At 49.9% G+C, this 22,303-nt stretch overlaps 1 protein-coding gene across 2 annotated transcripts; it reads right to left on the bottom strand.

Moving 5' to 3' along the window:
- Nucleotides 1-502: 502 nt before the first annotated feature.
- SMO (smoothened, frizzled class receptor) lies at nt 503-21,143 on the bottom strand. Of its 2 annotated transcripts, XM_027574681.2 has the most exons (13): nt 20,254-20,365; nt 9,397-9,513; nt 8,508-8,713; nt 7,550-7,759; nt 7,149-7,321; nt 6,587-6,806; nt 6,375-6,498; nt 5,061-5,153; nt 4,505-4,613; nt 3,491-3,676; nt 2,894-3,042; nt 2,262-2,396; nt 503-2,016 (listed from the first exon to the last, which is right to left on the bottom strand). In XM_027574681.2, exons 3-13 carry the CDS (start codon nt 8,652-8,654, stop codon nt 1,583-1,585), a joined length of 1,980 nt encoding a protein of 659 aa, XP_027430482.1. In that variant the 5' UTR covers nt 8,655-8,713; nt 9,397-9,513; nt 20,254-20,365; the 3' UTR covers nt 503-1,582. The 2 variants fall into 2 exon arrangements, with proteins under 2 accessions (XP_027430482.1, XP_027430481.1); XM_027574680.2 differs by lacking the exon at nt 9,397-9,513 and having other exon boundaries at nt 20,254-21,143.
- Nucleotides 21,144-22,303: the final 1,160 nt, after the last annotated feature.

Here is a 22,303-nt window from a genome sequence, read left to right as displayed (position 1 = left end):
GGGCCCAGGATTGCCACCGGAGCCATGCTCACCTACACTAGACGGGGGGCCCCTTGCTTCCGATCGTCCCTGCAGAGGCAAGCGGCATGTTCTTGCTCAGTCACCTTATGGGCAGCGCACAGTGAGGCAGCTATGGCCACAGAAGAGTTTCTGTCCCTATGGAGCTGACTGGCCAGGAAGGCCAGCCAGCACATTAAGCTGACATCAGCCTGACATCTGTCGGTCGTGACCTCAATAGTACCAAGCGGCTGGCCTTTCAGAATAGCCTGAGGAGGAAGTGGGAAACAAACACGGTGAGGACCAGGTAAACAGGTCAAGACCAGGGCCTATGGATTTTATTTTACTTTACTTTATTAAGATCTCTATGGCCAACGTGGGCCTCAGACTCTCGACCCCGAGATGAAGAGTCACATGCTCTCCTGACTGAGCCAGTCAGGCACCCCTCCCAAGGCCAGGGCCCGTGAAAAAGAAGCACATCAAGAGTTTATACAAAAACCTTTTATTTACTGCTTGTATTCCTTCTCCGCATCCCTTCCCCAATCTGGAACCCAGCCAGCTCCTAAGGCTTCCTGCTTTCTGGTTCTTGAAATTGGGGCCTCGGGGACAGAGTTAGGGGTTATGAGAGGTGGGAATCTCCTCACTCCCCAGTTGTGGCAGTTGAAGGGTAGCTTTCCTGCCCGGCTGAAGCTCCAGCAGCCTCCCAGGGTAGCCCCTCAAGTCAGAGGGTCCATCCCCCACTGGATGGATGGGAGAAAGAGAGAACACATGTCTCTCAGGGGCCCAGAGGCTCCCTGTCACTCACTGTTTCTACACCACGCCAAGCTCCATAGCTGAACCCATCTCTCACCTGGAGATGGAGCCCAGCATCAAAGGGGAGGGGGAGTTCCTACTGCAGCAGTTCTGGGGCCTAATCAACAAACGGGACACAGGAGGAGGTTGGCCTGGTTGAACTGAAATGGGAAAGGGGGAAGGAGGCTGCAGGAGCGCACAGGATGGGTTACTGGTCTGGGGTCGGGCCAACTGGATGCCTGTGAAGAGAGGTTATAGCCCCTATGAGAATGGGCACTTCCAGCTCCACAACCATCTGGAAGAAGGAAAAGGGAGCCCTGTCCCCACTTAGACAAAGGGCTAGTGACCCAATAAACACATTTGGTCTGAGAGAGCCAGAAAAGGGCAGCCAGCCCTCATCTGCCAGGCCCGGGCTTTGACTGCCTCATTGGCAACCACAGCCCACTCTGGGTACTGTCAGCCCCGCCTCTACCGTTACTGTCCCCCCTCAAGCTCTGCCTATCCCATGACCCTGCTGCAGATGGATACTGCCAGCCAGATTCCAGCTGGTGGGGCAGAAACAAGGACCCCGAGCTCCAGGGCCCTTCCCTGGATGAGGCCTACCCGTGGAGATGTCAGGGCCCTTTCCCACAGTCCCGCTGCCATGAGCCAGACATAAAGAGCCCTCCCAGGAGGGCACTGCACCCTCAGGTTCTCCGGAAGACAAGATCCCAGGGAAGCACTCTCAGGGAGGATGAGGAACCTCAGAATGGTCTTTGCTCCTCTTTCCTAGCCCAGGTCCCGCTTTCCAGGCTCAGAAGTCTGAATCTGCGTCCATTAGCTCTGCCTCCATCAGGTTGGTGCGGGAGTGAATGGGCCCCAGCCCCTGCCGGCAGCCCTGAGCCCAGGCCGTGGGAACTGGGGCACTGGGCAGAAATGGATCCTGCAGGGGACCGGGCTCTGGGCAGAAAGGGTTGGAGACCAGGGTCCAGGCTCTCTGTCGGCAGGATTCCCCAGCTCCCCAGGCACCTGCGGCCACCAAGCACTTCTGCCGGGGCAGCTGAGGCAGGCGAGGAACAGCGCTGGCTGCAGGGGCTGGGGCAGGGTGGTGAAGCTCAGGGGGTGGCACCAGGGGGCACACCTCCTTCTTCCTCTTCCTCCGCTTCTTCTTCCGGCCCAGGCGCTTCTCCAGCTCTGGGGAGATCTCTGCCTCAACCAGCCACAGGTTGGCTTTTTCCTCCGGGGGCACTGACGGCAGGAGAGAGAACGTAAGCTTGGGAGGCTGGCTCTGTCCACATCACCTGGTCTCTCCTTGGACCCCTATTTTTGAGCTCTATGACCCACAACTCTAGGTCTCTAGTGCCTCAGCCCCACACTCTAGACCCTCCAGGGCCTTTCCTTCCTCCTCCCCTCTGGCAGCTGCTGGTGCTCCAGTCCCAAGAACCCCCATCCCCATGCTCCCCACCTTCCTACAGAGGCCTGACCCCTCATACCTGGGGTTGCCACAGGGGTGACAGACACATCCTGGGGCAGTATGGCTCCTCTCCGAGCCACCATCTTTGTGACATGCTGGGCCCAGGCAGAGGACACGTCGGCGGAGGGCTCATTGAGGTCAAAGGCCAAACCCGCTGTGAGGATGGAAGGCAAGGCTAAGGAATCATGACTACCTTGGATGATGGCTCCTCCCTAACCCAGCACATTTACCTTCTCCCAGCAGCTCCCTCTCTATCCACTGAGCCCAGAAAGCCCACCCAGGTAATCATAGCGATCTACCCAGTCCCAGTCTGAAGAGTGGGGCCTCACTAGAGGCCAGAAGTCCAGTTCCTAGAACCCTCACTTACTCTAGCCCGGGGAGAGCAACTGGAGAAGACAGAAGAAGGGAGAGGGAGATGAGTCCTTTGGAAACCAAGGTACCAGCAAGCCGACCCAGGGGCAGAAACAGAGGGCAGAGTAGCCAGGGATGGGAGGGGGACTGGAGAGACTGGAGTGTGTGAGGGGAGGCTGGGGTGCTTTATTCCTCCCAGCCTTCTGGACAGTCCAGGTGTCCACAGCAGCCTAGGGGGGTGGGGTCCAGGGACTGTGGGTGTTGAGTGGCTCCCGTGGAGGAAAGGGGCCCGAAGCTCACCCACAGGCCCATCGTGGGAGACAGTGTGCATGCTGAAGGAGAGTTCCTGGCCTGGGTTCTGCAGCAGCTCACGCCGCTTGGAGAAGGCCTTGGCAATCATTTTGCTCTTCTTGATGCGTTTGGGCTCATCATCACTCTGCCCAGTCAACCTGAGAGCAGAAGAGGTGGGGGAGGGGAAGTGGAGGAGCAGCTACTTCCCACCAAATCTTTGGAAAGACCAGTGAAGCCATTCCCTCCAGGGAAGCAGCCTCCAGAGGGCCCCAAGTCCCTCGAGGACTCTGAGGAATAGAGACCTCTGCAAAGAAGTGGGCCTAGAATTCAGGGCTCCTGTATGCCCAATACTCAAATCATTCAGATCATTCCACTCTTAGAGGTTGGCTCCGCACTTGACACATCCTCCCGAGGACAGGAGGTGTCACCAGGGGGCAGTGGTGAGCCACATAGAAGGCGGTCTTAGGCAGCTCAGCGCAGACCCTTAGAAAACTAGCCTGCCCAAGACTGCTGGGAGACGATGGGAGCCCACAACACCTATTGGTAGGGACACCAAGCCTGAGAGAGTAAGGCCACAAGGTCAGAATCAGCTGGCTGCTGACCCACCTGCACCAGGTGCGCCTCCAGATGAGCAGCGTGGCCTTGGTCCAGACCCAGGTGCTCATGGCAATGCCCGTTCCAAACATAGCAAACAGGTTGATCTTCTCCACCAGGAGGCTAGGGCGATTCTTGATTTCACAGTCGGGGATGGGCTTCTTGGTGGGCAGCCCGATGGTCACATTGGCTTGGCACCTATGGCGGGGGTGAGGGTGGGGTAGCAGACAGGTGAGGCTTTCTGGGTCTCTTGAGTGGTACTCAGACAATCAATCCAAAGACTCCAAAAAGAGCTAAGCCCCACACAATGATTCACAACCCTGGGTGCTCGTTAGAGTCACTTGGGACATTAGAGTTACTTTTAATAACTACTAGTGTCTGGGTCACACCCCAGACAATTAAATCAAATCTCTGGGGGAGGACCCGGCATCAGTGTGGTTTAAAGACTGGAAGCTGGAGCCTTTAAGGAAGAGCTGGAGACAGTCAGGACATGGACTGGTGTCCATTTTAATGAGCCCTGTAACTGCTGTTCCTGCCATCAGCAAGTGTTTCAGCGAGTGAGCTGCCTTACTCCCAGATTCATCCTCATGGTGACACAAAAAGGCACAGACAAAGCTAGCAAGTATTAACAGGTTGTTAACCTATCCTAGAGACTAACTACTTCTGCGCAGGGCTCTCTAATAAGCTCTGGGAGAGTACATGAGAATTAGAGCGGCCAACACAGGGTCGTCAGAGAAGCCCATACACGAGAGGGCTTTAACGTTACAAACACACCAGCCAGAGGGCGGCTCGTGCAGAGAGGAGGGCAGAGTTGAGCCGGGGTGGGAGAGCTGTCTGCTGGGTTTGCAAATTACAGGGCAAATGACATCTCGGGCGCCCGGAGCAAGATGGGCAGTTTCACCTGCCATCGGAGGCAGGGGCCTGGCAGACCCTTGCTGAGGGGCAAGAATTTATACTTAGGGCACATCTCAGTCCTGGCTCCAGCTCCTAGGGCGGCTGCCCCCCAGCCCCCAGCCCCGCACTCACAGCACATAGTCCCGGAAGCTGCGCTCCCACTCAGCCTGGTTGAAGAAGTCGTAGAAATGGCAGCTGAAGGTGATGAGCACGAAGCCAAAGGCCAGGAAGCCAAAAATGCCTGGGGAAGGCCAGGGTGGGACAGAGCATTACGAATCCCAGGGGTGGGAGCAGCAGCGGGGACAAGGTATTTGCCCCACTCAGGCCTAAAAGATAGCTGAGTCTGGGGTGAATCCATGCCAGTCTCAGTTTGCTGTATTCTCCAAAATAAGGCCCGAAGGGCACTTGAGCCAACTGTGGATTAGTGGGCGTGAGGAAGCAGTCTTGGCATAAACTTGCATTCTTCTGTCCAAAAAGGTCCCCTTCTTTTGAGCTGCTACCGCCATCAACAGGTAATACGCGGGCGTGCGCACACACACACACGTGCGTGCGCCCCAAAGCCTTGTCTGGCCCCCCCGGCTGCTAACTTGCACCACTGACACTGCATCCTCCCAGACCTTATCCTGCAGGTCCCACAGCCCCAGGAGGGTACCGTGTTGGACTGGCCAAAAGCCTGGGGTCCACTCACCCAGGCGCAGCATGGTCTCATTGATCTTGCTGGCAGCCTTCTCGCTCAGCAGCCCCGGATGGTTGCTCTTGATGGAAAACAGAGTCATGACTCCTGAACAGAAGAGAGACTGCAGACATTAGTGGGGCGAGGCCACTCTCCCACGAGGGATGGGTGTGGCAGGGAGTCCCCAGTCTGATTACTCCGATGATTTGAAGCTCGGGGAACTGGAGACACTGGAGAAAGGGAGCACCGTTTGTGGCAGATGTGCTGTACGCTGGCAAGCCCAGGGCAGAGCCCAGAACAGACAAACACGAAGAGAGAGAAGGTGCCTTGGTCCTGGCTCCAGCCGCCCCTAAGGAAGGCAGCCAGGTCAAAGCTGTGCAGATGGAAAAGGCACAGAAGAGACGCAAGAACAGTGCTATCCAACAGAAATATAACGTCAGCCACATACATAATCTCAAATCTTCTGGCAGCTACATTAAAAAAGTAAAAAGATGCAAGTGAAGCTAATTTCCATACATTTCATAAACAATATGTCATTGTTTATTTAATTGACATTTCAGCATGGAATCCATATAACAAACTATTAATGAGATAGTCTGCTTTCTTTGTGCTAAGCATGTGCAATACAGCGCAGATTTTATACTTAGGGCACATCTCAGTCTGGACGAGTTTCAACACATGTGGCTGGTGGCTACCGTACAGGACAGCACAGATACAAAACATAAATCAGAGGCCCAGAGACTGCCAACAAGAGGTGGGCTGAACAGAAGGCTGACAGCACTGGGGGAGGAAGCTGAAGTTTACAAAGAGAATGCAACAAGAATGAGCTAAGAAGAGACGGAGGCTTACTGTGGAGGAGGCGGCTTCAGATGGGAAATGAGGGAACAGCAAATCTGTGCATGTTTTGGAAACTGTTGTGGGTAGGAAGCGGAGGAGGAGCCAGGCTCCAAGAGATGGAGAGCAGACAGAAATTCAGGGTGCACACACACGACCGGAGGCCCCGTGCTGATCCACGGGGACAGGGCAGGCTATACACCACGTGAGCGCTGCTGGCCCAGGGCTGGACGGAGGCTGGACCCCAGCTGAGGATCTGTTCAACAGGCTGTGAGCCCTGGCCCAAGGCCCCGGAGAAAGAGGCTGCATTTCTCTGGCCAGCATCAAGGGTGCTACCCCACACCAAGTGCCGTGATACTCTGTCTGCCTCGAGGGGGCACCTGGCACTCAGCACCGAGGCCCTGGGAGAGCCGGCAGCTCCCCACTCCTACTTCCACAGAGCAGGTGCTCCCTGCATTTCATTGCCCGGCTGGTGCTGGCCCAGCGCTCACTCACCTCGGATGAGGAAGTAACCTCCCACAATGAGCACCAGGCCAATCGGGGCCAGGACGAAGCCCGCCCGGTACCGGTAGTTCTTGTAGCCCACAAAACAGATGCCGCTCACGGAGTCCCCATCCACCTGCGGCAGGAAGGGGTGGGTGGGAGGGACAGAGTGGGTCACCAGCCCCCTTACGCTTAGGTCCCCAGCCCCCTACCAGTCATCATACCTGGGCCACGGCAAGGATTGCCACGGTGAGGACAAAGGGGAGTGACCACGTGAGCAGGTGGAAGTAGGAGGTCTTGCCAGAGAGAGGCTGGTAGGTGGTGCCCAGGGCTTTGAAGGAGGTGTGCCAGGCATAGGTGAGGACCACAAACCAGACGACACCGGCCATCAGGGCGTAGTACACGATGACAAAGATGATGACACAGGACAGGGTCTCATTGGAGCTGTGCGGACACGTGAGGGGTCACTTGGGGAGGTCATTCTGTACTCCCTTCATCAGCTCTCTCCACCCTGTCCCCAGACCCTTGGCTTCTAAGGTCTGGAGGTTCGCTAGGAGTCAGGGCTTGGAGAGAGGACCCAGGTGAGATTCGAAGAGGGTGTGGAAGATGCCCCTTGGAGCAGATGCAAGCAATCGCAGCCCTCACGCGGGAATCTTTGGGCACCACAAGCAGAGCTGAATCCTCCACTGAAATCTCACTTTCAAGCCCACCCTGTCCCTTCTGTGGGAAACACACATTTCAGCCTTCTGCCCCTCACCCTCACCTCTGGGTCCCCAAGACACCTACGTGGGCTCCCCAAGCCTCATGGTGCCATCTGCACGGCAGACGATCTCCCGGCGGGCTCCGTCCATGAACTGGGCCAGCCAGCCAATGCTCCCCACAAAGAAACACGCATTAACGTAGAAGAGAATGACAGCAGGGTAGCGATTCGAGTTCCGCCAGTCAGCCACAAATGTGGCCTGGAAGGGAGAAGCGAGGGCCGTTCTATGAGGTCAGGGTGATGCTGCCGCCACAGGTGCCCTTGTCTGAGCCCCGGGGCCCCTCGTAGCCAGACCCTTCCCCCGGGGACCCGACCAGGTCATCCCCTCCCCACTTCCCTCTGCCCCCATAGCCAGCCGACTGACAATCCACTTCCTTCCCACGTCTCCCCGGGCCCCCCTCCACCCGCAGGCCGGCCCTCCGCTGACCAGGGTGAAGAGCGTGCAGAGGCCCGTGACTGCCCCGAAGGCCGCGATGTAGCTGTGCATGTCCTGGTGCTCGGCCTCAGTGAACAGCGGGTTCTGGCACTGGATCCCACAGCCCTCCACGTCCTCATACCAGCTCTTGGGGTTGTCGGTCCGAACCAAGGGAGCCTCACACTGGCCCGAACTGTTGAACTTGATGTTCTGCACCTCATTCTGGCACAAGGGAAGGGGAGAAGGCAGTGCAAAAGGGAGCAGGACGCCCAGGGTCGAATACAAGGCCTGGGGGTAGCGTGGCGGAGTGCCGAAGACAGAAAGCACAGGCTGGGGACAGCCTTCCGGCTTTTGAATCCCAGCCCGGCCGCTCAGTGACAAATGATATCAATAGCCTGGGGCACATTCTTTGACCTCTCTGTTCCCTCAGTTTCCCCAGCTATGAGATAGCAGTTGCTACTTCATGGTGTGGTGTAAGGGTTAAATGAATCCATAGATGTAAAGTGCTCATAGGGTATTTGGCAGGTAGTGAAGAGTAACGACTAGGATTATTACCAATATCATTGCTGTTAATTATTATTATTACTTATGAGCTCTCCTTTACCACCAGAATGAGATCACCCCCCTGTCTTGGTATCTCTAGCTGTTTTACGTGCCTTGATTCCCTAAATACACGATAAACTTCTTGGAGAAGGAGTTCCTGTCGTCCAAGGTGCCCGAAACCCCCCAATACCTAGTACAGTAGGTGCTCAAAAAATATTTGTTGAACACAGTTATCTTTTATAAATAAACAGATAATCCCTAATAGACAGGCCCAGCCAGTGAGTGTCGGTTTGGGTGTGTGGCTCATTGACCCCCATGGCAGCAGATTTTGGGGTCTTGCACAAGAGAAGGCTGTGGGGCTCCCCTTGCCCCTGCCTCCTGTGGGGGCCCTGCCCTAGGCTTGGGGCTTGCCCCTCAAAGCACTCACCGGGCAGCCCTCGGGGAAGTGGTCAGGGGTGCAGCGCAGGAAGTCGGGCCAGCCGCGCTCCCTCTCCACGATGGCACAGGGCCCTCGGGTAGCCTGGCAGAGGGTGCGGCTGGGCAGCTCCACCCGGTCATTCTCGCATTTGGGCATGTACACAGCGCACAGCAGGGGCTGGATCACTGCCCAGCAGCGGGGGGCGTTCCGGAGGCCTGCAGGGAGGCAACAGTGTGGATGCATGGCGGTGAAACCCCTCCTCACGCTGACCCACAGTCACAGCTGTTCCCAGGCCTAAGGCAAGTCTCTCTGCCGTGGTGCTAGAGCTCTCAGGCACAGTGTTTCTCAACAGGGCATTTGGGCAGGATGATTCTTTGTGCTGCGGGACTGTCCACGAGAGTGCAGCACATTTAGCCTCCCTAGACTCTTCCCACTAATTGCCAGCAGAACCCCTAAGTCATTATGACAACCAAAAAATGCCCCCCGCTCCTCCCGCCTTTACTCCAGGCTTGGTGACTGGAAGGCCTGAAGGGGGGCTTCTGGGAGGCTGGTAATGTTCCATTTCTTGATCTGGTAGTGCTTGCGTGTGTGTGTGTTCACCTTATGAAGAGCGAGCCTGTGATCCATGCACTTTTCTGTATGTATATTGTAATTGAATTTAAGTTTTTAAAAGGCAGCCTCCATTTCCAAATGCCCTGCTAGGGGGTATTAGTGCCTCTGGCTGAGAACCCCAAGTTGACTTGCCTTTTATCTTTTCAAGGGCATTCTTAAAACCTCCTACAGGTCTCTTTCCCTTTCCAGGGGAAAGGGAGGTGGTGGGACCCACCCCACGCGGAGCCCGTGCACCAGAACCAGATGTTGCCCCTCACCCAGACCCCAGGATCCTTGTTCCTCTTACCAAGCTGAGGTGAAACAGAGAACAGGTGGGAGCTTAAGAAGAGGTAGTCAGGGGAGTCAGGTACTCCAGAGCCAGAGGAGGAAACAGGAAATCAGATGGAGAGAAACAGAGGAGGCTCTGTCCAGTGCAGAGGGAGGAAACATGTTGTCAGCAAGGCAGAAACAGGTAGAGATCTCCCAGCACCCCTGGCCCAACCCAGGCCTCTACCCTGCTCCCCAGTGGCTGGGTGCACTCAGCATTCTGCTCCCCTTTGCCCCTCCCGAGTCATCTCTGCTTGGGGAACACCTGTTGCCCACACAAGAAGTTGTGTTAGGAGAAGCTTCTAAGGACTCGAGACCAAATTGGGTGACTGCCACACTGCCAGGCTGTGGGTGGTGAGGGCAGGTACCTGCTCTTTTTGGGAGGGAGGCAATACAGCAGAGGGACACGGGGCATGGAAACTGCATTTAGCCTCCCTGGGTCCAAGCCTTGGCTCTACCGTTTCCCAGCTGTGTGATCTTGGGCAAATTTATCTCTAGCCTCAGGTTCCTCATCTGTGAAATGGGGATAATAGATTTACGTCGTGGAAATGTTGTGAAGAGTTAGATAACGCACTGAATCTGTTTAGCATGGTACCTGTCAGATAGTAGGCACTCAGGAAATATTAGCTGTTATTACTCATCTGAGATCTCTGATCACTCACAGCTCCCACTACCACAGAGCCTCTTCCTGGGGCACAGAGCAAGTTCCTTTCAAGAAGCAATGTCCTGGGACACCTGGGTGGTTCAGTCGGTTAGGCATCTGCCTTCGGTTCAGGTCATGATCACAGAGTCCTGGGATCGAGCCCTGCATCAGGCTCCCTGCTCAGCAGGGAGCCTGCTTCTCCCTTTCCCTCTGCCTGCTGCTTCCCCTACTTGTGCTCTCCCTGTCTCTCTCTCTCTCTCTCCCTGGCAAATAAAATAAATAAAATCTTAAAAAAAAAAGAAAAGAAAAGAAGCAGCAGCAATGTCCTCGGTTAACTGTTCCCAGACCTGATTCAAATCAGAATCACCTGGGGACCCTTATCATTCTAGATGGAGAAACCCACTCTGAGAAATTCTGACCAAGTGGGTATGGATGGAGAACAGAGCAGTGGTTATCAGGAGTTGGGTAGGAGGAGAATTTGCCTACAAAAGGGCAGCACGAGGGACTATTTGGGTCTGATGGGATTGTCATTATCTTGAGTGTAGCGGCTGTTTACATACGTGTTTGTCTAAAGTCATAGAACTGTACAACAAAGAAAAAGTGAATGTTCCTGGATGTTTACTGAACAATATATTTAAAATGGGGGGATCTCACTGGAGTAAAATGTATTCTAGAGGAGCAGCAAGCAGTTGATTAATAAAAATATTGTGTTATTTTTCAGCATTTTGTGATATTTGCAGTAATCAACTTCTAAAAATGTGGAATTTTGTTGCTTTTTCCCCCTCATTTTAAATACTGTTTTGTACCTGAAAAATAAACTCCCCAAGGAAAAGAGATTATTAAAGAAATCTTAAAAGACAATTGAAGAACTGTCTAGGGAAAAATAATTTGGATCCTTACCCCATTTCTTACATAAAAATAAATTCCAGATGAATCAGAATGACTACATGAGTTTCAAAAATTAAAGTACCAGAGGAAAAGATGGGAAATGGTTTTTAAAATCTTGAAATAGAGAAGGCTTTTTGAAGTATGACACAAAACTCAGAAGCTATAAAAGATTTTAAAAGACTTCAGAAAAATAAAATCAGTAGAGTAAAAAACAAAATCATAAGAAAAGCAACACACTGAGAAAATATATTTCGGATACATATCACAGGTAAGGAGCTAATTTCCTTATGTGCATGAAGCTCTTCCACATCAGTAAGAAATTCATAATCCTATAGAAAAATGGGCAAAAGACAAAGCTCAAACTCAAATGGCCTTTAAACACATAAAGAGACATTCAATCTCATTCTTTTTTTTAAGATTTTATTTACATATTTGAGAGAGAGCACAAGCGGTGGAGAGGGAGAATCAGGCTGCCCATCAATCAGGGTGCCTGATGTGGGGCTTGATCCCAGGATCCCGGGATCATGACCTGAGTGGAAGGCAGCTGTTTAACCAACTGAGCCACCCAGGAGCCCCCCATTCTTTTTTTTTTTCTTAAGATTTTATTCATTTATTTTAGAGAGAGAGAGTGCAAGCAGGAGGAGGGGCAAGGTGGGCTCCCTCCCACCACCCTGAGATCATGACCTGAGCTGAAACCAAGAGTCAGACCCACAGTCCAAAGCTCAACTGACTCAGCCACCCAGGTGCCCCTCAATCTCACTCTTAATAAACTAAATGTGAAATAAAACTACAATGAGATAGAATTTTTTAACTTTTAGAGTGATAAAGATCAAAACATTTGAAAATGTCGTATTGACAAGAATGTGGGTGAAACTGACACTTATATTTTTAGTAAGAACAGAAATTAGTAAACACTTGTGGAGACTATTTGGCATTATCAGAATTTTATAGTAGCAATCCCACTTAACATGTTTACAAAATACATGAGATTATTCATTGCAGCATCGTTTGTAACAGCAAAAGAGTAGAAACTTCATGAATGCATAGCCATCAATAGGAGACCAGCTACATAAAATACCATATATCAATGTAATAGGACACTATGCAAGGTTGAACTCTTTGCACTGAAATTGAACTATCTCCAATGCATCTAGTTAAATGGATGCAGTTGAATGAGAACAGTCTGAAGAGCAGGTTACTACTGGGTGCAGGAGGAAAAAGACTAAGGACACATCTACATTTACATATATGTTAGATATCTCTAAAAGGACACATAAAAATCAGCACTATGGTTGCCTCTAGGAAGGGGAAATCAGTAGCTGGAAGCAGAAGTGGAGGGATTTTACTTTTGTTCCTTTTGAATTGTGAACCATGTGTGCATACTACCAACATTTTAGAAGTAATTAAGCCTAAAAAAATAAATATGCAAATTACTGAGATGGGGGAATCTCCTTAGAGAAGGGAACAAAATTGTAGACAGGAAGAAAGGGGACATCAACTTTATCTGTATTGTTTTACTTCTTTCATTTTATTAAAATATGAAACAAAAAGAAAAAATAAAGACACAGGTGTTCTATTAGTCTCTATATTCACAGACTTCTTAAATATCTGCCACGATTTAAACTTTTTTTGAAAGATTTTTTTAAATTTGAGAGAGAGCATGCATGGGGGGAGGGGCAGAGGGAGAGGGAGAAGCAGGCTCCCCACTGAGCAAGGAGCCCGATGCAGGGCTTGATCCCAGGACCCTGAGATCATGACCTGAGCCAAAGGTGATGCCTAACTGACTGAGCCACCCAGCCACAACTGAAATTTTAAACATTTTAAAATGACTTTTTGTGTGGTTCTGATGATCAGTCAAGTTGAAAAACATTGTTCTGAGGTTGGATTAACATTAGGAAATTCAACCAATGCCATTTACCCCATTAACAGATTAAAGAAGAAAAAAAATCATATGATCGTATCAGTAGATGTAGAAGTAGTTGATAGAGTCCAACATGCATCCATGATAAACAGAAGAATAGGCAAATTAGGAATAAAACAACACTTTCTTAATCTGATAAAATGTAACTACAGGAAACCTATACCAAACATCATACGTGATGGTGGAGTATAGAAAAACTTTAGAATACAGAAACTAAGTCAGAGATAAGGGATGCTGCTACTTTTACCCCTTGTATTTAACAATGTACTGGATGTCATAAGTACTGCATTAAGGCAATACAGATGAAAGAATACACACCTTGAAAAGGGAGACACAAAACTCATTATTCACAAATGAGATGGCTATGTGTGTAGAATAAATTTAACTAGTTTACTGGATTCAAAATCAATTGTATTTCTAAATGCCAGCAACAAACAGATAATGAAATGTTAAAGGGACTATTTATAATTGTATTTTAAAAATCAAGTACCTAGGACTAAATCTAACAAATGACCTTGAAACGCTGCACAAAAATTTAAAAATTGAGAAAATGAAAGATCTAAATAGACAGAAATATATAATGAAATGATTGGAAGACTCAATATTGTAAAGATGTCTTTTTTTTTCAAATTAGTCTGTATACTCAATGTAATCCCCATCAAAACCACGACCAACTATTTTTATATCAAAACACAAAAGGGTCAAGAGTGTCCCAGACTCTATTAGATACTCCTGTACCATAAATACTATAAGTACTGTAAGAACAGTGATGGGGTGCCTGGGTGGCGCAGTTGGTTAGGCATCCAACTCTTGGTTTTGGCTTAGGTTGTGATCTCATGGTGGTGAGATTGAGCCCCGCGTCGGGCTCTGCACTCAGCACAGAGTCTGCTTGAGACTCCCTCTGTCCCTCCCACTCATGCTCTCTCTTTCTCTCTAAAATAAATAAATAAATCTTATTAAAAAAAAAAAGAGCAGTGGAGGTTCTTGGCTTGGAACTCACAAAGGATTCTTACAGAGAATTTAGGGGCCCATGAACTTAGATGAGAAAAAAATTACATCTAACAGAAATTTAGTCTTTCCTTTAATTATGGATGTAAGCCACATACTACAGTAATGTTATCAGTACTTGTGTTTTTGTCACAAATGCAAATCAGATATTTTTGTTTCAGATACCTCAAAATATTGTTACTGTTTGTCTCTACCTTGACATTATGGTGGTTATTAAACACATAGTACATCTTAGTGTATTAATAAATAAGCACATATATGTTAGATCACAAAATTGTTTTAATATATTTGATATTTATATTTCAATATAATTCATTTCCTTTGTAATCCTATATGCTCCTTTTTAATCCTATGTGTTTTACCTTATAAATTTAAAAATAGTATACTGAGAAGGGGCCCATAGGTTTTACCAAACTGCCAAAGAGGTTCATAGCCCAAAGAAGGTGAAGAACCATGCTATAAAGATATGCTAATTTAAAAAAAAAAGATATGATTATTAAGATGGTACATATTGGCAAGGGATAGACAAAAGAGAGCCATGGAACAGAGTAAAGATCCCAGAAACAAATAGATATTTGGACACTTGATTTATGACAGAGCGGGGGAGAAAGGGTATTCTTTTTAACAAATGATGTTGAGACATATATGAAACTAGTGAATTACATGTCTAAATTGAAAGGAAAATCTAAAAAGTTTTGAGAAGATAACATAAGAGAATAAGTTTATGACTTTGTGTTATGACAGGACTTTTTAAAGATTTATTTATTTATTTTAGAGAGACAGAGTGTGTGTGTGCATGAGCAGGGGTGGGGAGGGGCGGGGGGGGGGAAGCAGACTCCCCGGTGAGCAGGGAGCCCCATGCAGGGCAACTTCAGGATCCTGAGATCATGACCTGAGCCAAAACCATGAGTAGGATGCTTCAGCGACTGAGCCACCCAGGCACCCCATGAAAGGACTTTTTAAAATAAGACAATAAGCACAAATCATAAATGTTTTATAAATGACTACCTTAAAGCTCAGAATTTCTGTTTAACAGAAGACACAGAGAGAATGAAAAGGCAAGCCACAGAAAATACTTTCAATGCATACAACCAATAAAGGACTCATACCCAGCATAAATAAAGAACTCTTACAAATCTTATGAAAATGACAGCCCTATAGAAAAATGGGCCAAAAATGTGAATAGACATTTCATACTAGAAGAAATCCAAATGGTCAGTAATCATTTGAAATGGTGCTTAACCTCACTAGTTATCAAGGAAACGTAAATTAAAACCACAAATACATACCACAATATATCCACCAGATTGGCAAAAATGTAAAAGGCTGACACCACCAAGGTCAGGAATCATGTGGAGCAATGGCGACTCTTCTACAGGATTAGTGGGGAACCTAATTTGGCACAACCACTCTGGAGAACTGTTTTGTATCACCCACTAAAGCTGAAGGTTATGCATGCCCTATTGTCTGGTAATCCCATTCCTCTAAGTAGGTACGAAGGAAACTTGACCCAGGTGCACCAGGATATACATAGAATACTCACAGAAATGGTATTCACAGTGGCCAAAAATTGGACACAACTTAAATGTTTAACAACAATAAGATGGATTAATAAATTGTGATATGTGTTCTACAATGGAATACCGCTCAGCGATGAAAAAAAAAGAGCTGCAATGACATGGATGATTCTTACAAAAGAATGTATAACAAAAGAGGCCATACATAAAAGACATAAAAGAAAACACGTATCATGATCTGTATAAAGCTCAAAAACATTAAAAAGGGGGGCGCCTGGGTGGCTCAGTTGTTGGGCTTCTGCCTTTGGCTCAGGTCGTGGTCCCAGGGTCCTGGGATCGAGCCCTACATCGAGCCCCGCATCGGGCTTCGCATCGGGCTCCCTGCTCGGCAGGGAGCCTGCTTCTCCCTCTCCCACTCCCCCTGCTTGTGTTCCCTCTCTCTCTGTGTCAAATAAATAAAAAATTAAAAAAAAAAACTTTCAAAACTGAAATATTCTGTTTAGGGATTCCAAAACTAGATGATAAAACTATAGAGGAAAAAGGAATTGATAATCAAAAACATTAGGGTAGTGGTTACTTCTAGAAGAGAAAGGAAGGAGATGTGATTGAAAAAGACAAATGGGAGCTTCTGGCAGCCCGCCATAATCTAGTTCTTGACTCAGGTGTCACTTTGTAATTATTTGTTATTTAGTACCTCTGTGTTTTATGCACTTTCTGTATACATGCAACATTTCACAATTAAAAAGTTAAAAATCTCATCGCGCCTGGCTGGCTCAGTCGGAGGAGTGTGCAACTCTTGATCTCGGGGTTGTGGGTTCGAGCCCCACGTTGGTGTAGAGATTACTTAAAAATAAAAACTTTAAAAATTAATAAGTAAAAATGAATTAAAAAGTGAAAAATCTAAAGCAAAAATTAAAACTCGGGCTTATAGACGCTTTTCTGTATTTTCATACTTTCCAAATATATAGATCTTAATTGATTCTCCTCGTCAGCCAGGTTTGGGAATAGCTCTAGGGAAATTCTTTCTGATCTGTCCCTGCAAACAACCCACCATCACCAACACCATCCCTCCTCTCATCAGCTCAACCAGATGTCTGAGAGGCAAAGAGAAATTCCTTCCAGCTTCTCTGGCTCTCTTCTGCTGGCTGTCCCCGGCTGGGTAGCAAGGCCACACATCACTGTGCACACACTGGTCAAAGAGGCTACGTGCTGGCTGACAGGGACTTATTTCCCTCACCAGCCGCAGGTCTCTGCTTTCTTGCCCCATTTACCCAACCAGATTTGGCCCAAGGTGGACCATGGCCTGGATATTATGTTTGTCTGGTCAGCTTGGAATGCTTATGAAGAGACATTTCAAGCTATAATGGGGAAAGATGCGGAGTGCCTGAACATGCCCAAGTCCAGAGGGTCGAAGGATATAGGAGGGACCTGAGTTCTCTGCAGATCTAGAAAGTAGTCCAGCCTGAGCTATAAACTTCCTTGCTCAATGGTGTACTTCCAAAGGCTCTAGGCTGAGGAAGCACACAGTGGTTGCTCTCTTCAGCAACTCCTATTCCAAATCTGCCAGTAATCTCCACAGAGATGTCTACTGAGCATCTCTAATTCACATGGCCCAACTGAAGCCATGCTTTCTTCCTAAACATACTCCTCCTCCAGCATTCCCAGTTTAGTGAAAGGGAACGATACCACCTTGCCCTCAAGCCTGAAACCTAGGTCCTCCTGCTGGCTCATGCCTTCCATCCAACTCATCGGCAAGTCCCGTTGGTTCTACTCGGAAATTCTGGGATCTGTCCACTTCCTTCAGCTGTACCCATCGTCTCTGGATGATGGACCTCCACCTCCATCATGACCACCATCATATCTCACCTGGACTACTTCAACCATGCCCTAGACAAGCATGGTTGTTGTTACAACATTGTTACACAATACTCAAAGAGCTCTTTCTAAAATGCAAATATGATTACACCTCTCCCTTGCTCAAAAGCTTTCAGTGGCTCCTTATTATCTCCTGGATAATATCCAAACTTCTTAATACGGGGTATGAATTCCTCTGCTTTCTAACTCTCTAGGTCTTATCTCTTATAACTCTACCCCTCACGTGCTTTGATCCGGCTCTGCTAAAATTCTTACACTCTTTTAAACGTCCCGAGCCCTCTCACCTCCTCACCTTTGCATGCTGTCTCTTCTTCCTGTTCATTCCCATCCAACCTTCCCTTGGCTCAGGTAATTCCTACTTATTTCTCAGGTCATAGGCTAAAGGTCAGTTCCTCTGGGGGTCTTCCCTTGCTCCCCACAGCCCTTTGTGTTCCTTCAGCAGCCTACCCTGTCACAATACCTCTCACAGGAACTGCTAAAGCTGTTTGTCTTTTTCCCTTTGATGGCAGGGATCATGTCTGTACTCCTCATCTTTATATGCCCCAGAACCTGATCCAGGCTGACACGTAGCAAGCACCCAATGCCTAATTTAACGAATGAGTGGATAGCTGTGTCCTTAGAACTCTGAGGCTTTAAAAAAAGTGAAGAACCAGGCTCTACCACCAAAAGTTTACAGATGAAGACAACCTAGATCATCTTCATCCTTCACCCACAAAAACACCTCCAAAAGCCAGGTGACAGCGACCATTTAGTCATGGTCAAATCAAGACCACTCACTCAAGACAGGACAAATCACTCACCAGAGGCTCCCAGACAAAGGCCTGTCTGTGATTCTTATAGTTGGCTCTGATTTATTCTACCCACCACTGGCCCAGCTTGTACCACCATCTGCTTTCTGACCCCACTGCCCAGAACATCTAGCAGAAAGACCCAAAGCAGAAAGAACAAGCAGTAAACACATGGGAATGTGACTGAGCTGAGGGATGATGGCAGCAGAGAAAACTTCAGCGTGAACTAAAGACCTGGGCTCCGGGCTGGCACCTCTGCAGGACCCGGCCTCACCAGAGGCCCAACTGGTAAGGATCAAAACTGCACAGCCAGCAGATGGTTCTAACTCCTAAACTTTCCTGCCAAAACCACTTCTGCCTGCTCAGCAGCTTCTCTCAGGAGTATGGACTGGAAAGAGGTCCATACCCTTCCTCCTTGATTTGATGGTAACTACAGGAGGGCAGCATCACACATGTATTTAACTTAGGGAGAATTCAACCATGGGGCCCTGCAAAATAAATAAGGAGAGAGAGGTGGGGGTGGGGGAGGCATCAATACCCTCTCAGTGTGAGTGTCTCAGAACTGGGGGAGCTCCTAGTGCTGAGAGATCTGATTTTCCAACAACTGGCTCCTAAATGAAAACCTTCCTTCAGGTAGTGCTCAAAGAAACCTGCTTCTCCCTTTCTTTCATGTTCCTTTTTTATTCTTTCAGTCTTCTGCTCTTTTGCATTTACGTAACTTTAAAGACTAAAATTATATTCTCTAGGTATGCCCCTTCTTATATACTATACATTCCTATATGTTACACATTTATACAAACATATTATCATAAAAAGAGTGTATAGGCAAAATCACATAGACCTTATGTTATGGTAATTTATGGATTTTTCAAAGCAACTGTTGATTACACATGGTTTCTGCCTACATGCTGACTTTAGAACCTGATACCCACTAAGGATGTAGCTCCATCATGGGTACCATCTCCCAAGTTCCTCCTCTGGCATCTGCCAGAGAATACCAGGCCAGGAATGACATGGCTTTGTCCAACATCCAGCAATGACTCTGAGAACTCTAGTGGCCAAGTTGACAATGACAGGCAGCCTACATAATGCTCCCTCCTTCAGGATCATCACCAGCCCCCAGGGCAGAACGAAGATGTAGGGCACCCAAGGCCTGTCGAAAGAAGGAGGTTGCCAAGTTGGCTCCTGACTTCTGGTTTTCTGTTTCAAGGACAGTTTTGGAATCACATGGACTAGAAGCAAGGGATGACAAGACCAGTTCTTTTCCCCAGGCCTCTTTAGGCCCCCAACCCAGAAGAGTGACAAGTGGGGAGAGAATCCACTCCACACTGCTTAGGAAGGATTTGTGTGGGTTCACTCTGCAGTTTTTCAGGTAGGCCATAATCCTACCCTGAGGTGAGTGCTCTGGGACTTCAGACCACTATGAAAGTTTCCACAGGCTCTCAACATCCCAGACTTAAGTGTCCTTCCGCAGCCCTGACCAGCCTGAGGATCCAAACTTCCAAAAAATACACAAATAATTCTTAGAATAGTCTCATGCCTTCATAACCTCAGAATAAGTTCAGAGTCCCCATTTTTCAGATGAGGAAACAGTGAAATCTCCAGTAAAAGCAAGACAAGATCACCGTTCTCTGGACTTCCTGTCTCCCAAAACAAGATTTCTGGAAATTTCTGGTTAACTTTTAATTACTCAACACCAAGGGGTTTCGATTCCGTCACAAATTTCACTCAGTTCTTTCCCCCCACCCTGTCCCTCAATGCCTAAATCTTCTACCCCATCTTTTTCCTTTTTTCCTCTTCAACTCTGGACTTCCCGGTTGGTTTCTTTTCCAAGATCTAAACACCTCCTTGAATCCCCAAGGACCCCGCTTCCAGAGCAGCACTTAGGTGGAGCAGCTCCCTTTCTTAAAAAACGTCCTTTCCCGTGGCTCTGAGTCCCTTCCTCATGGGCCCCTCAATTCCCCCGCATCCTTAGCGCACCCACCCTGCTCCGGCCTTTTGTGACCGGCTCCCTCCACTGCCTCGCCCTCCCTCCTCCTCACCGAGGATACAGCCGGCACCCAAAGTTCCAGACTGTGTTCCTCCAACTCTCCCGGGTGCAGCTCCCGCCCTCGCCAAAGCTCAGGCCCGAGCCTGTTCTGTCCAAGAGTCCCGCATCCCACCACCGCAGCCCCGGCTCCGGCTCCCGCGCGCTTACCGGACCAGAGCACGAGCTTGCCGTGCGCTTCTTCCTGGGAGTCCGAGTCCCCGGCCAGCAGCGTGGAGGTGGCCCCGTACGGCAGCGCCGAGCCCAGGCACACGTTGTAGCGCAGCGGCTCGCAGGGGGCTGCGCGGCCGCAGTGGCTCAGCAGCGGCGGAGGGCCGGTCACCGCCGCGCTCCTCCTCGCGCTCCCGCCGGCGCTCCGCGGCCCAGGCCCAGTCGCGTTCCCGCTCAAGGCCGCCCCCCGGCCCGGGCCCCCCAGCAGCAGCAGCAGCAGCAGCCCCAGGAGCAGGATCTCTGGCCCCCGTGCGAGGCGGGCAGCGGCCATGGCCAAACCCGCCAACTCAGCAGAAGCCCCGGCGCCCCCGCCCGCTCCCCGGAGCCCCCCGGCCACACACGCAACCCCTGGGGCCGCGGATGTGGCTCAGGCGACCTGTGCGCCCCGCAAGTCCCGTGCCGGGCCCCCTCGGACGCTCGGCGCTCGGCGGGGCCTCGGAGCCCAACTTCGCAAACTTTGGACCCCGGGGCCCATGTTGGGCGGCTGAGGCCCCCGCCGGGATGCACAACTCTCTACTCTTTCTCCGGCCAATCCAAATTGTCTTCAGCCCCGGGAGCCCCCTGGGCCCCCAATCTCCAGCCCCATTCCCTCTTCCACCATTAAAACTGCCTCCCGGCCCTGCGATGGAGGCCAGGCGCGGGCCGGCGGTGGGGTACTAGCTCCCTGGCTTCCCCTCTGCGCCAGCCCGCGGCCCAGCCGCCACCTTCGCCCGAGCGCGCCGCAGCCCCCCGACTTCTCCCACCGACTCCCCGGCTCCTTTGTTGCTCCAGCTCGCTCGGCTCTCTGGAATGCACGGGCCCTGCCGAGCCAAGCCCGGCCCCACCTCCGCCACGGCTTGGGGAGGGACTGGCTGAGGGAGGAAAGAGGAGGGGAGGGGATGCGAGAGGAGGAGCGCGAGCTTCACTGTCCCGGGCGCCCTGAGGGGCCCGGGCCAGGGGGCTCTAGTGACCCCGTTCGCCGCCCTGGAGCAAGAGATGGGAGGAAATCGTGGCCCGGAGCTGCAACCAGACTCAGCGGGCACCTTGATCGGCCCGAGGATCGTTCGACTTGGTCGTCTGCAGGGAATGGACTCTTCTGGTTTACGATGGGAGAGACCGGGGATGCCTGAAGTCAGCAGAAGCCTCTTCTACATCCTTACCCCGTCCCCCAACGCGCCAGTTTTTTCTGTTTTTGATTAGATCTTTCGACTTGTCCCGGGACCCCATGGAAGAGAAACCAGGGTTGGGTGGACTTGCTTGTCTCAGTCCTTCCAGCTCAGGACCGGTGTGAGAGAAGAGCTCAGAGTCACTCGGGCTGCTGTTAACCTGTGAGAGCAGGTGTTTGGAAACCCAACGTGCCCACATCAGCCTGTATTGCTACAGATGTGTGAAGTGCGAACCGTGGTTTCCGACGACTGACCCTGGCATGTCTTTGGTTACGTTCAAAGGAAGCCATTCCTTTCTTTATGGCCCTTGCCGCTCATATGCTGGCTGAGGAAGTTTCTGCTGCTTTCCTTCCCTATTCTACTCATTTGGCCTTTCCTCACTCCTTTACTTGTGGGGCTTTGCGTCACCGCACTTGATTTCACCCTGCAACAGTTTACACCTACAGCAAGGGGTCCCTCCAGGAGAGTGGACTTACATTGAGCAACTTTTCCATGTCACAACATGCTAGGATGGTTTTTCCTTTCTCACCCCTACCCTTACCCCTTAAGCACAGCTGAAGTAGACGAGTTGTGTTAGGTTTGGCCATTTAAGAACAAATCAGCTATTGCACTTCAGCTACCATCCTCAATTAGTGGGTAAGCCCCAGAGACAGAGACACAGAGAGAGGATTTAATTCAATCTAGTTTTTCTGAAATCCTAGGATGTCCATAGCACCATAATAAGCATGATATCCTTGCAGAACTTGAGAACTTGCATTTTACTGTGGAGACAGCCTTGCCCTCAGGAGACAGTAATATATCATGATAAAGCAGCTAAGTCTTCTCCACCAGGGCAGGGACCTTAT

Source organism: Zalophus californianus, chromosome 12 (genome assembly GCF_009762305.2).
Source record: "Zalophus californianus isolate mZalCal1 chromosome 12, mZalCal1.pri.v2, whole genome shotgun sequence".
Classification (NCBI taxonomy): Eukaryota; Metazoa; Chordata; class Mammalia; order Carnivora; family Otariidae; genus Zalophus; species Zalophus californianus.
The sequence above is the reverse complement of the archived record's forward strand: the minus strand, read 5'-3'. Positions and strand labels throughout refer to the sequence as shown.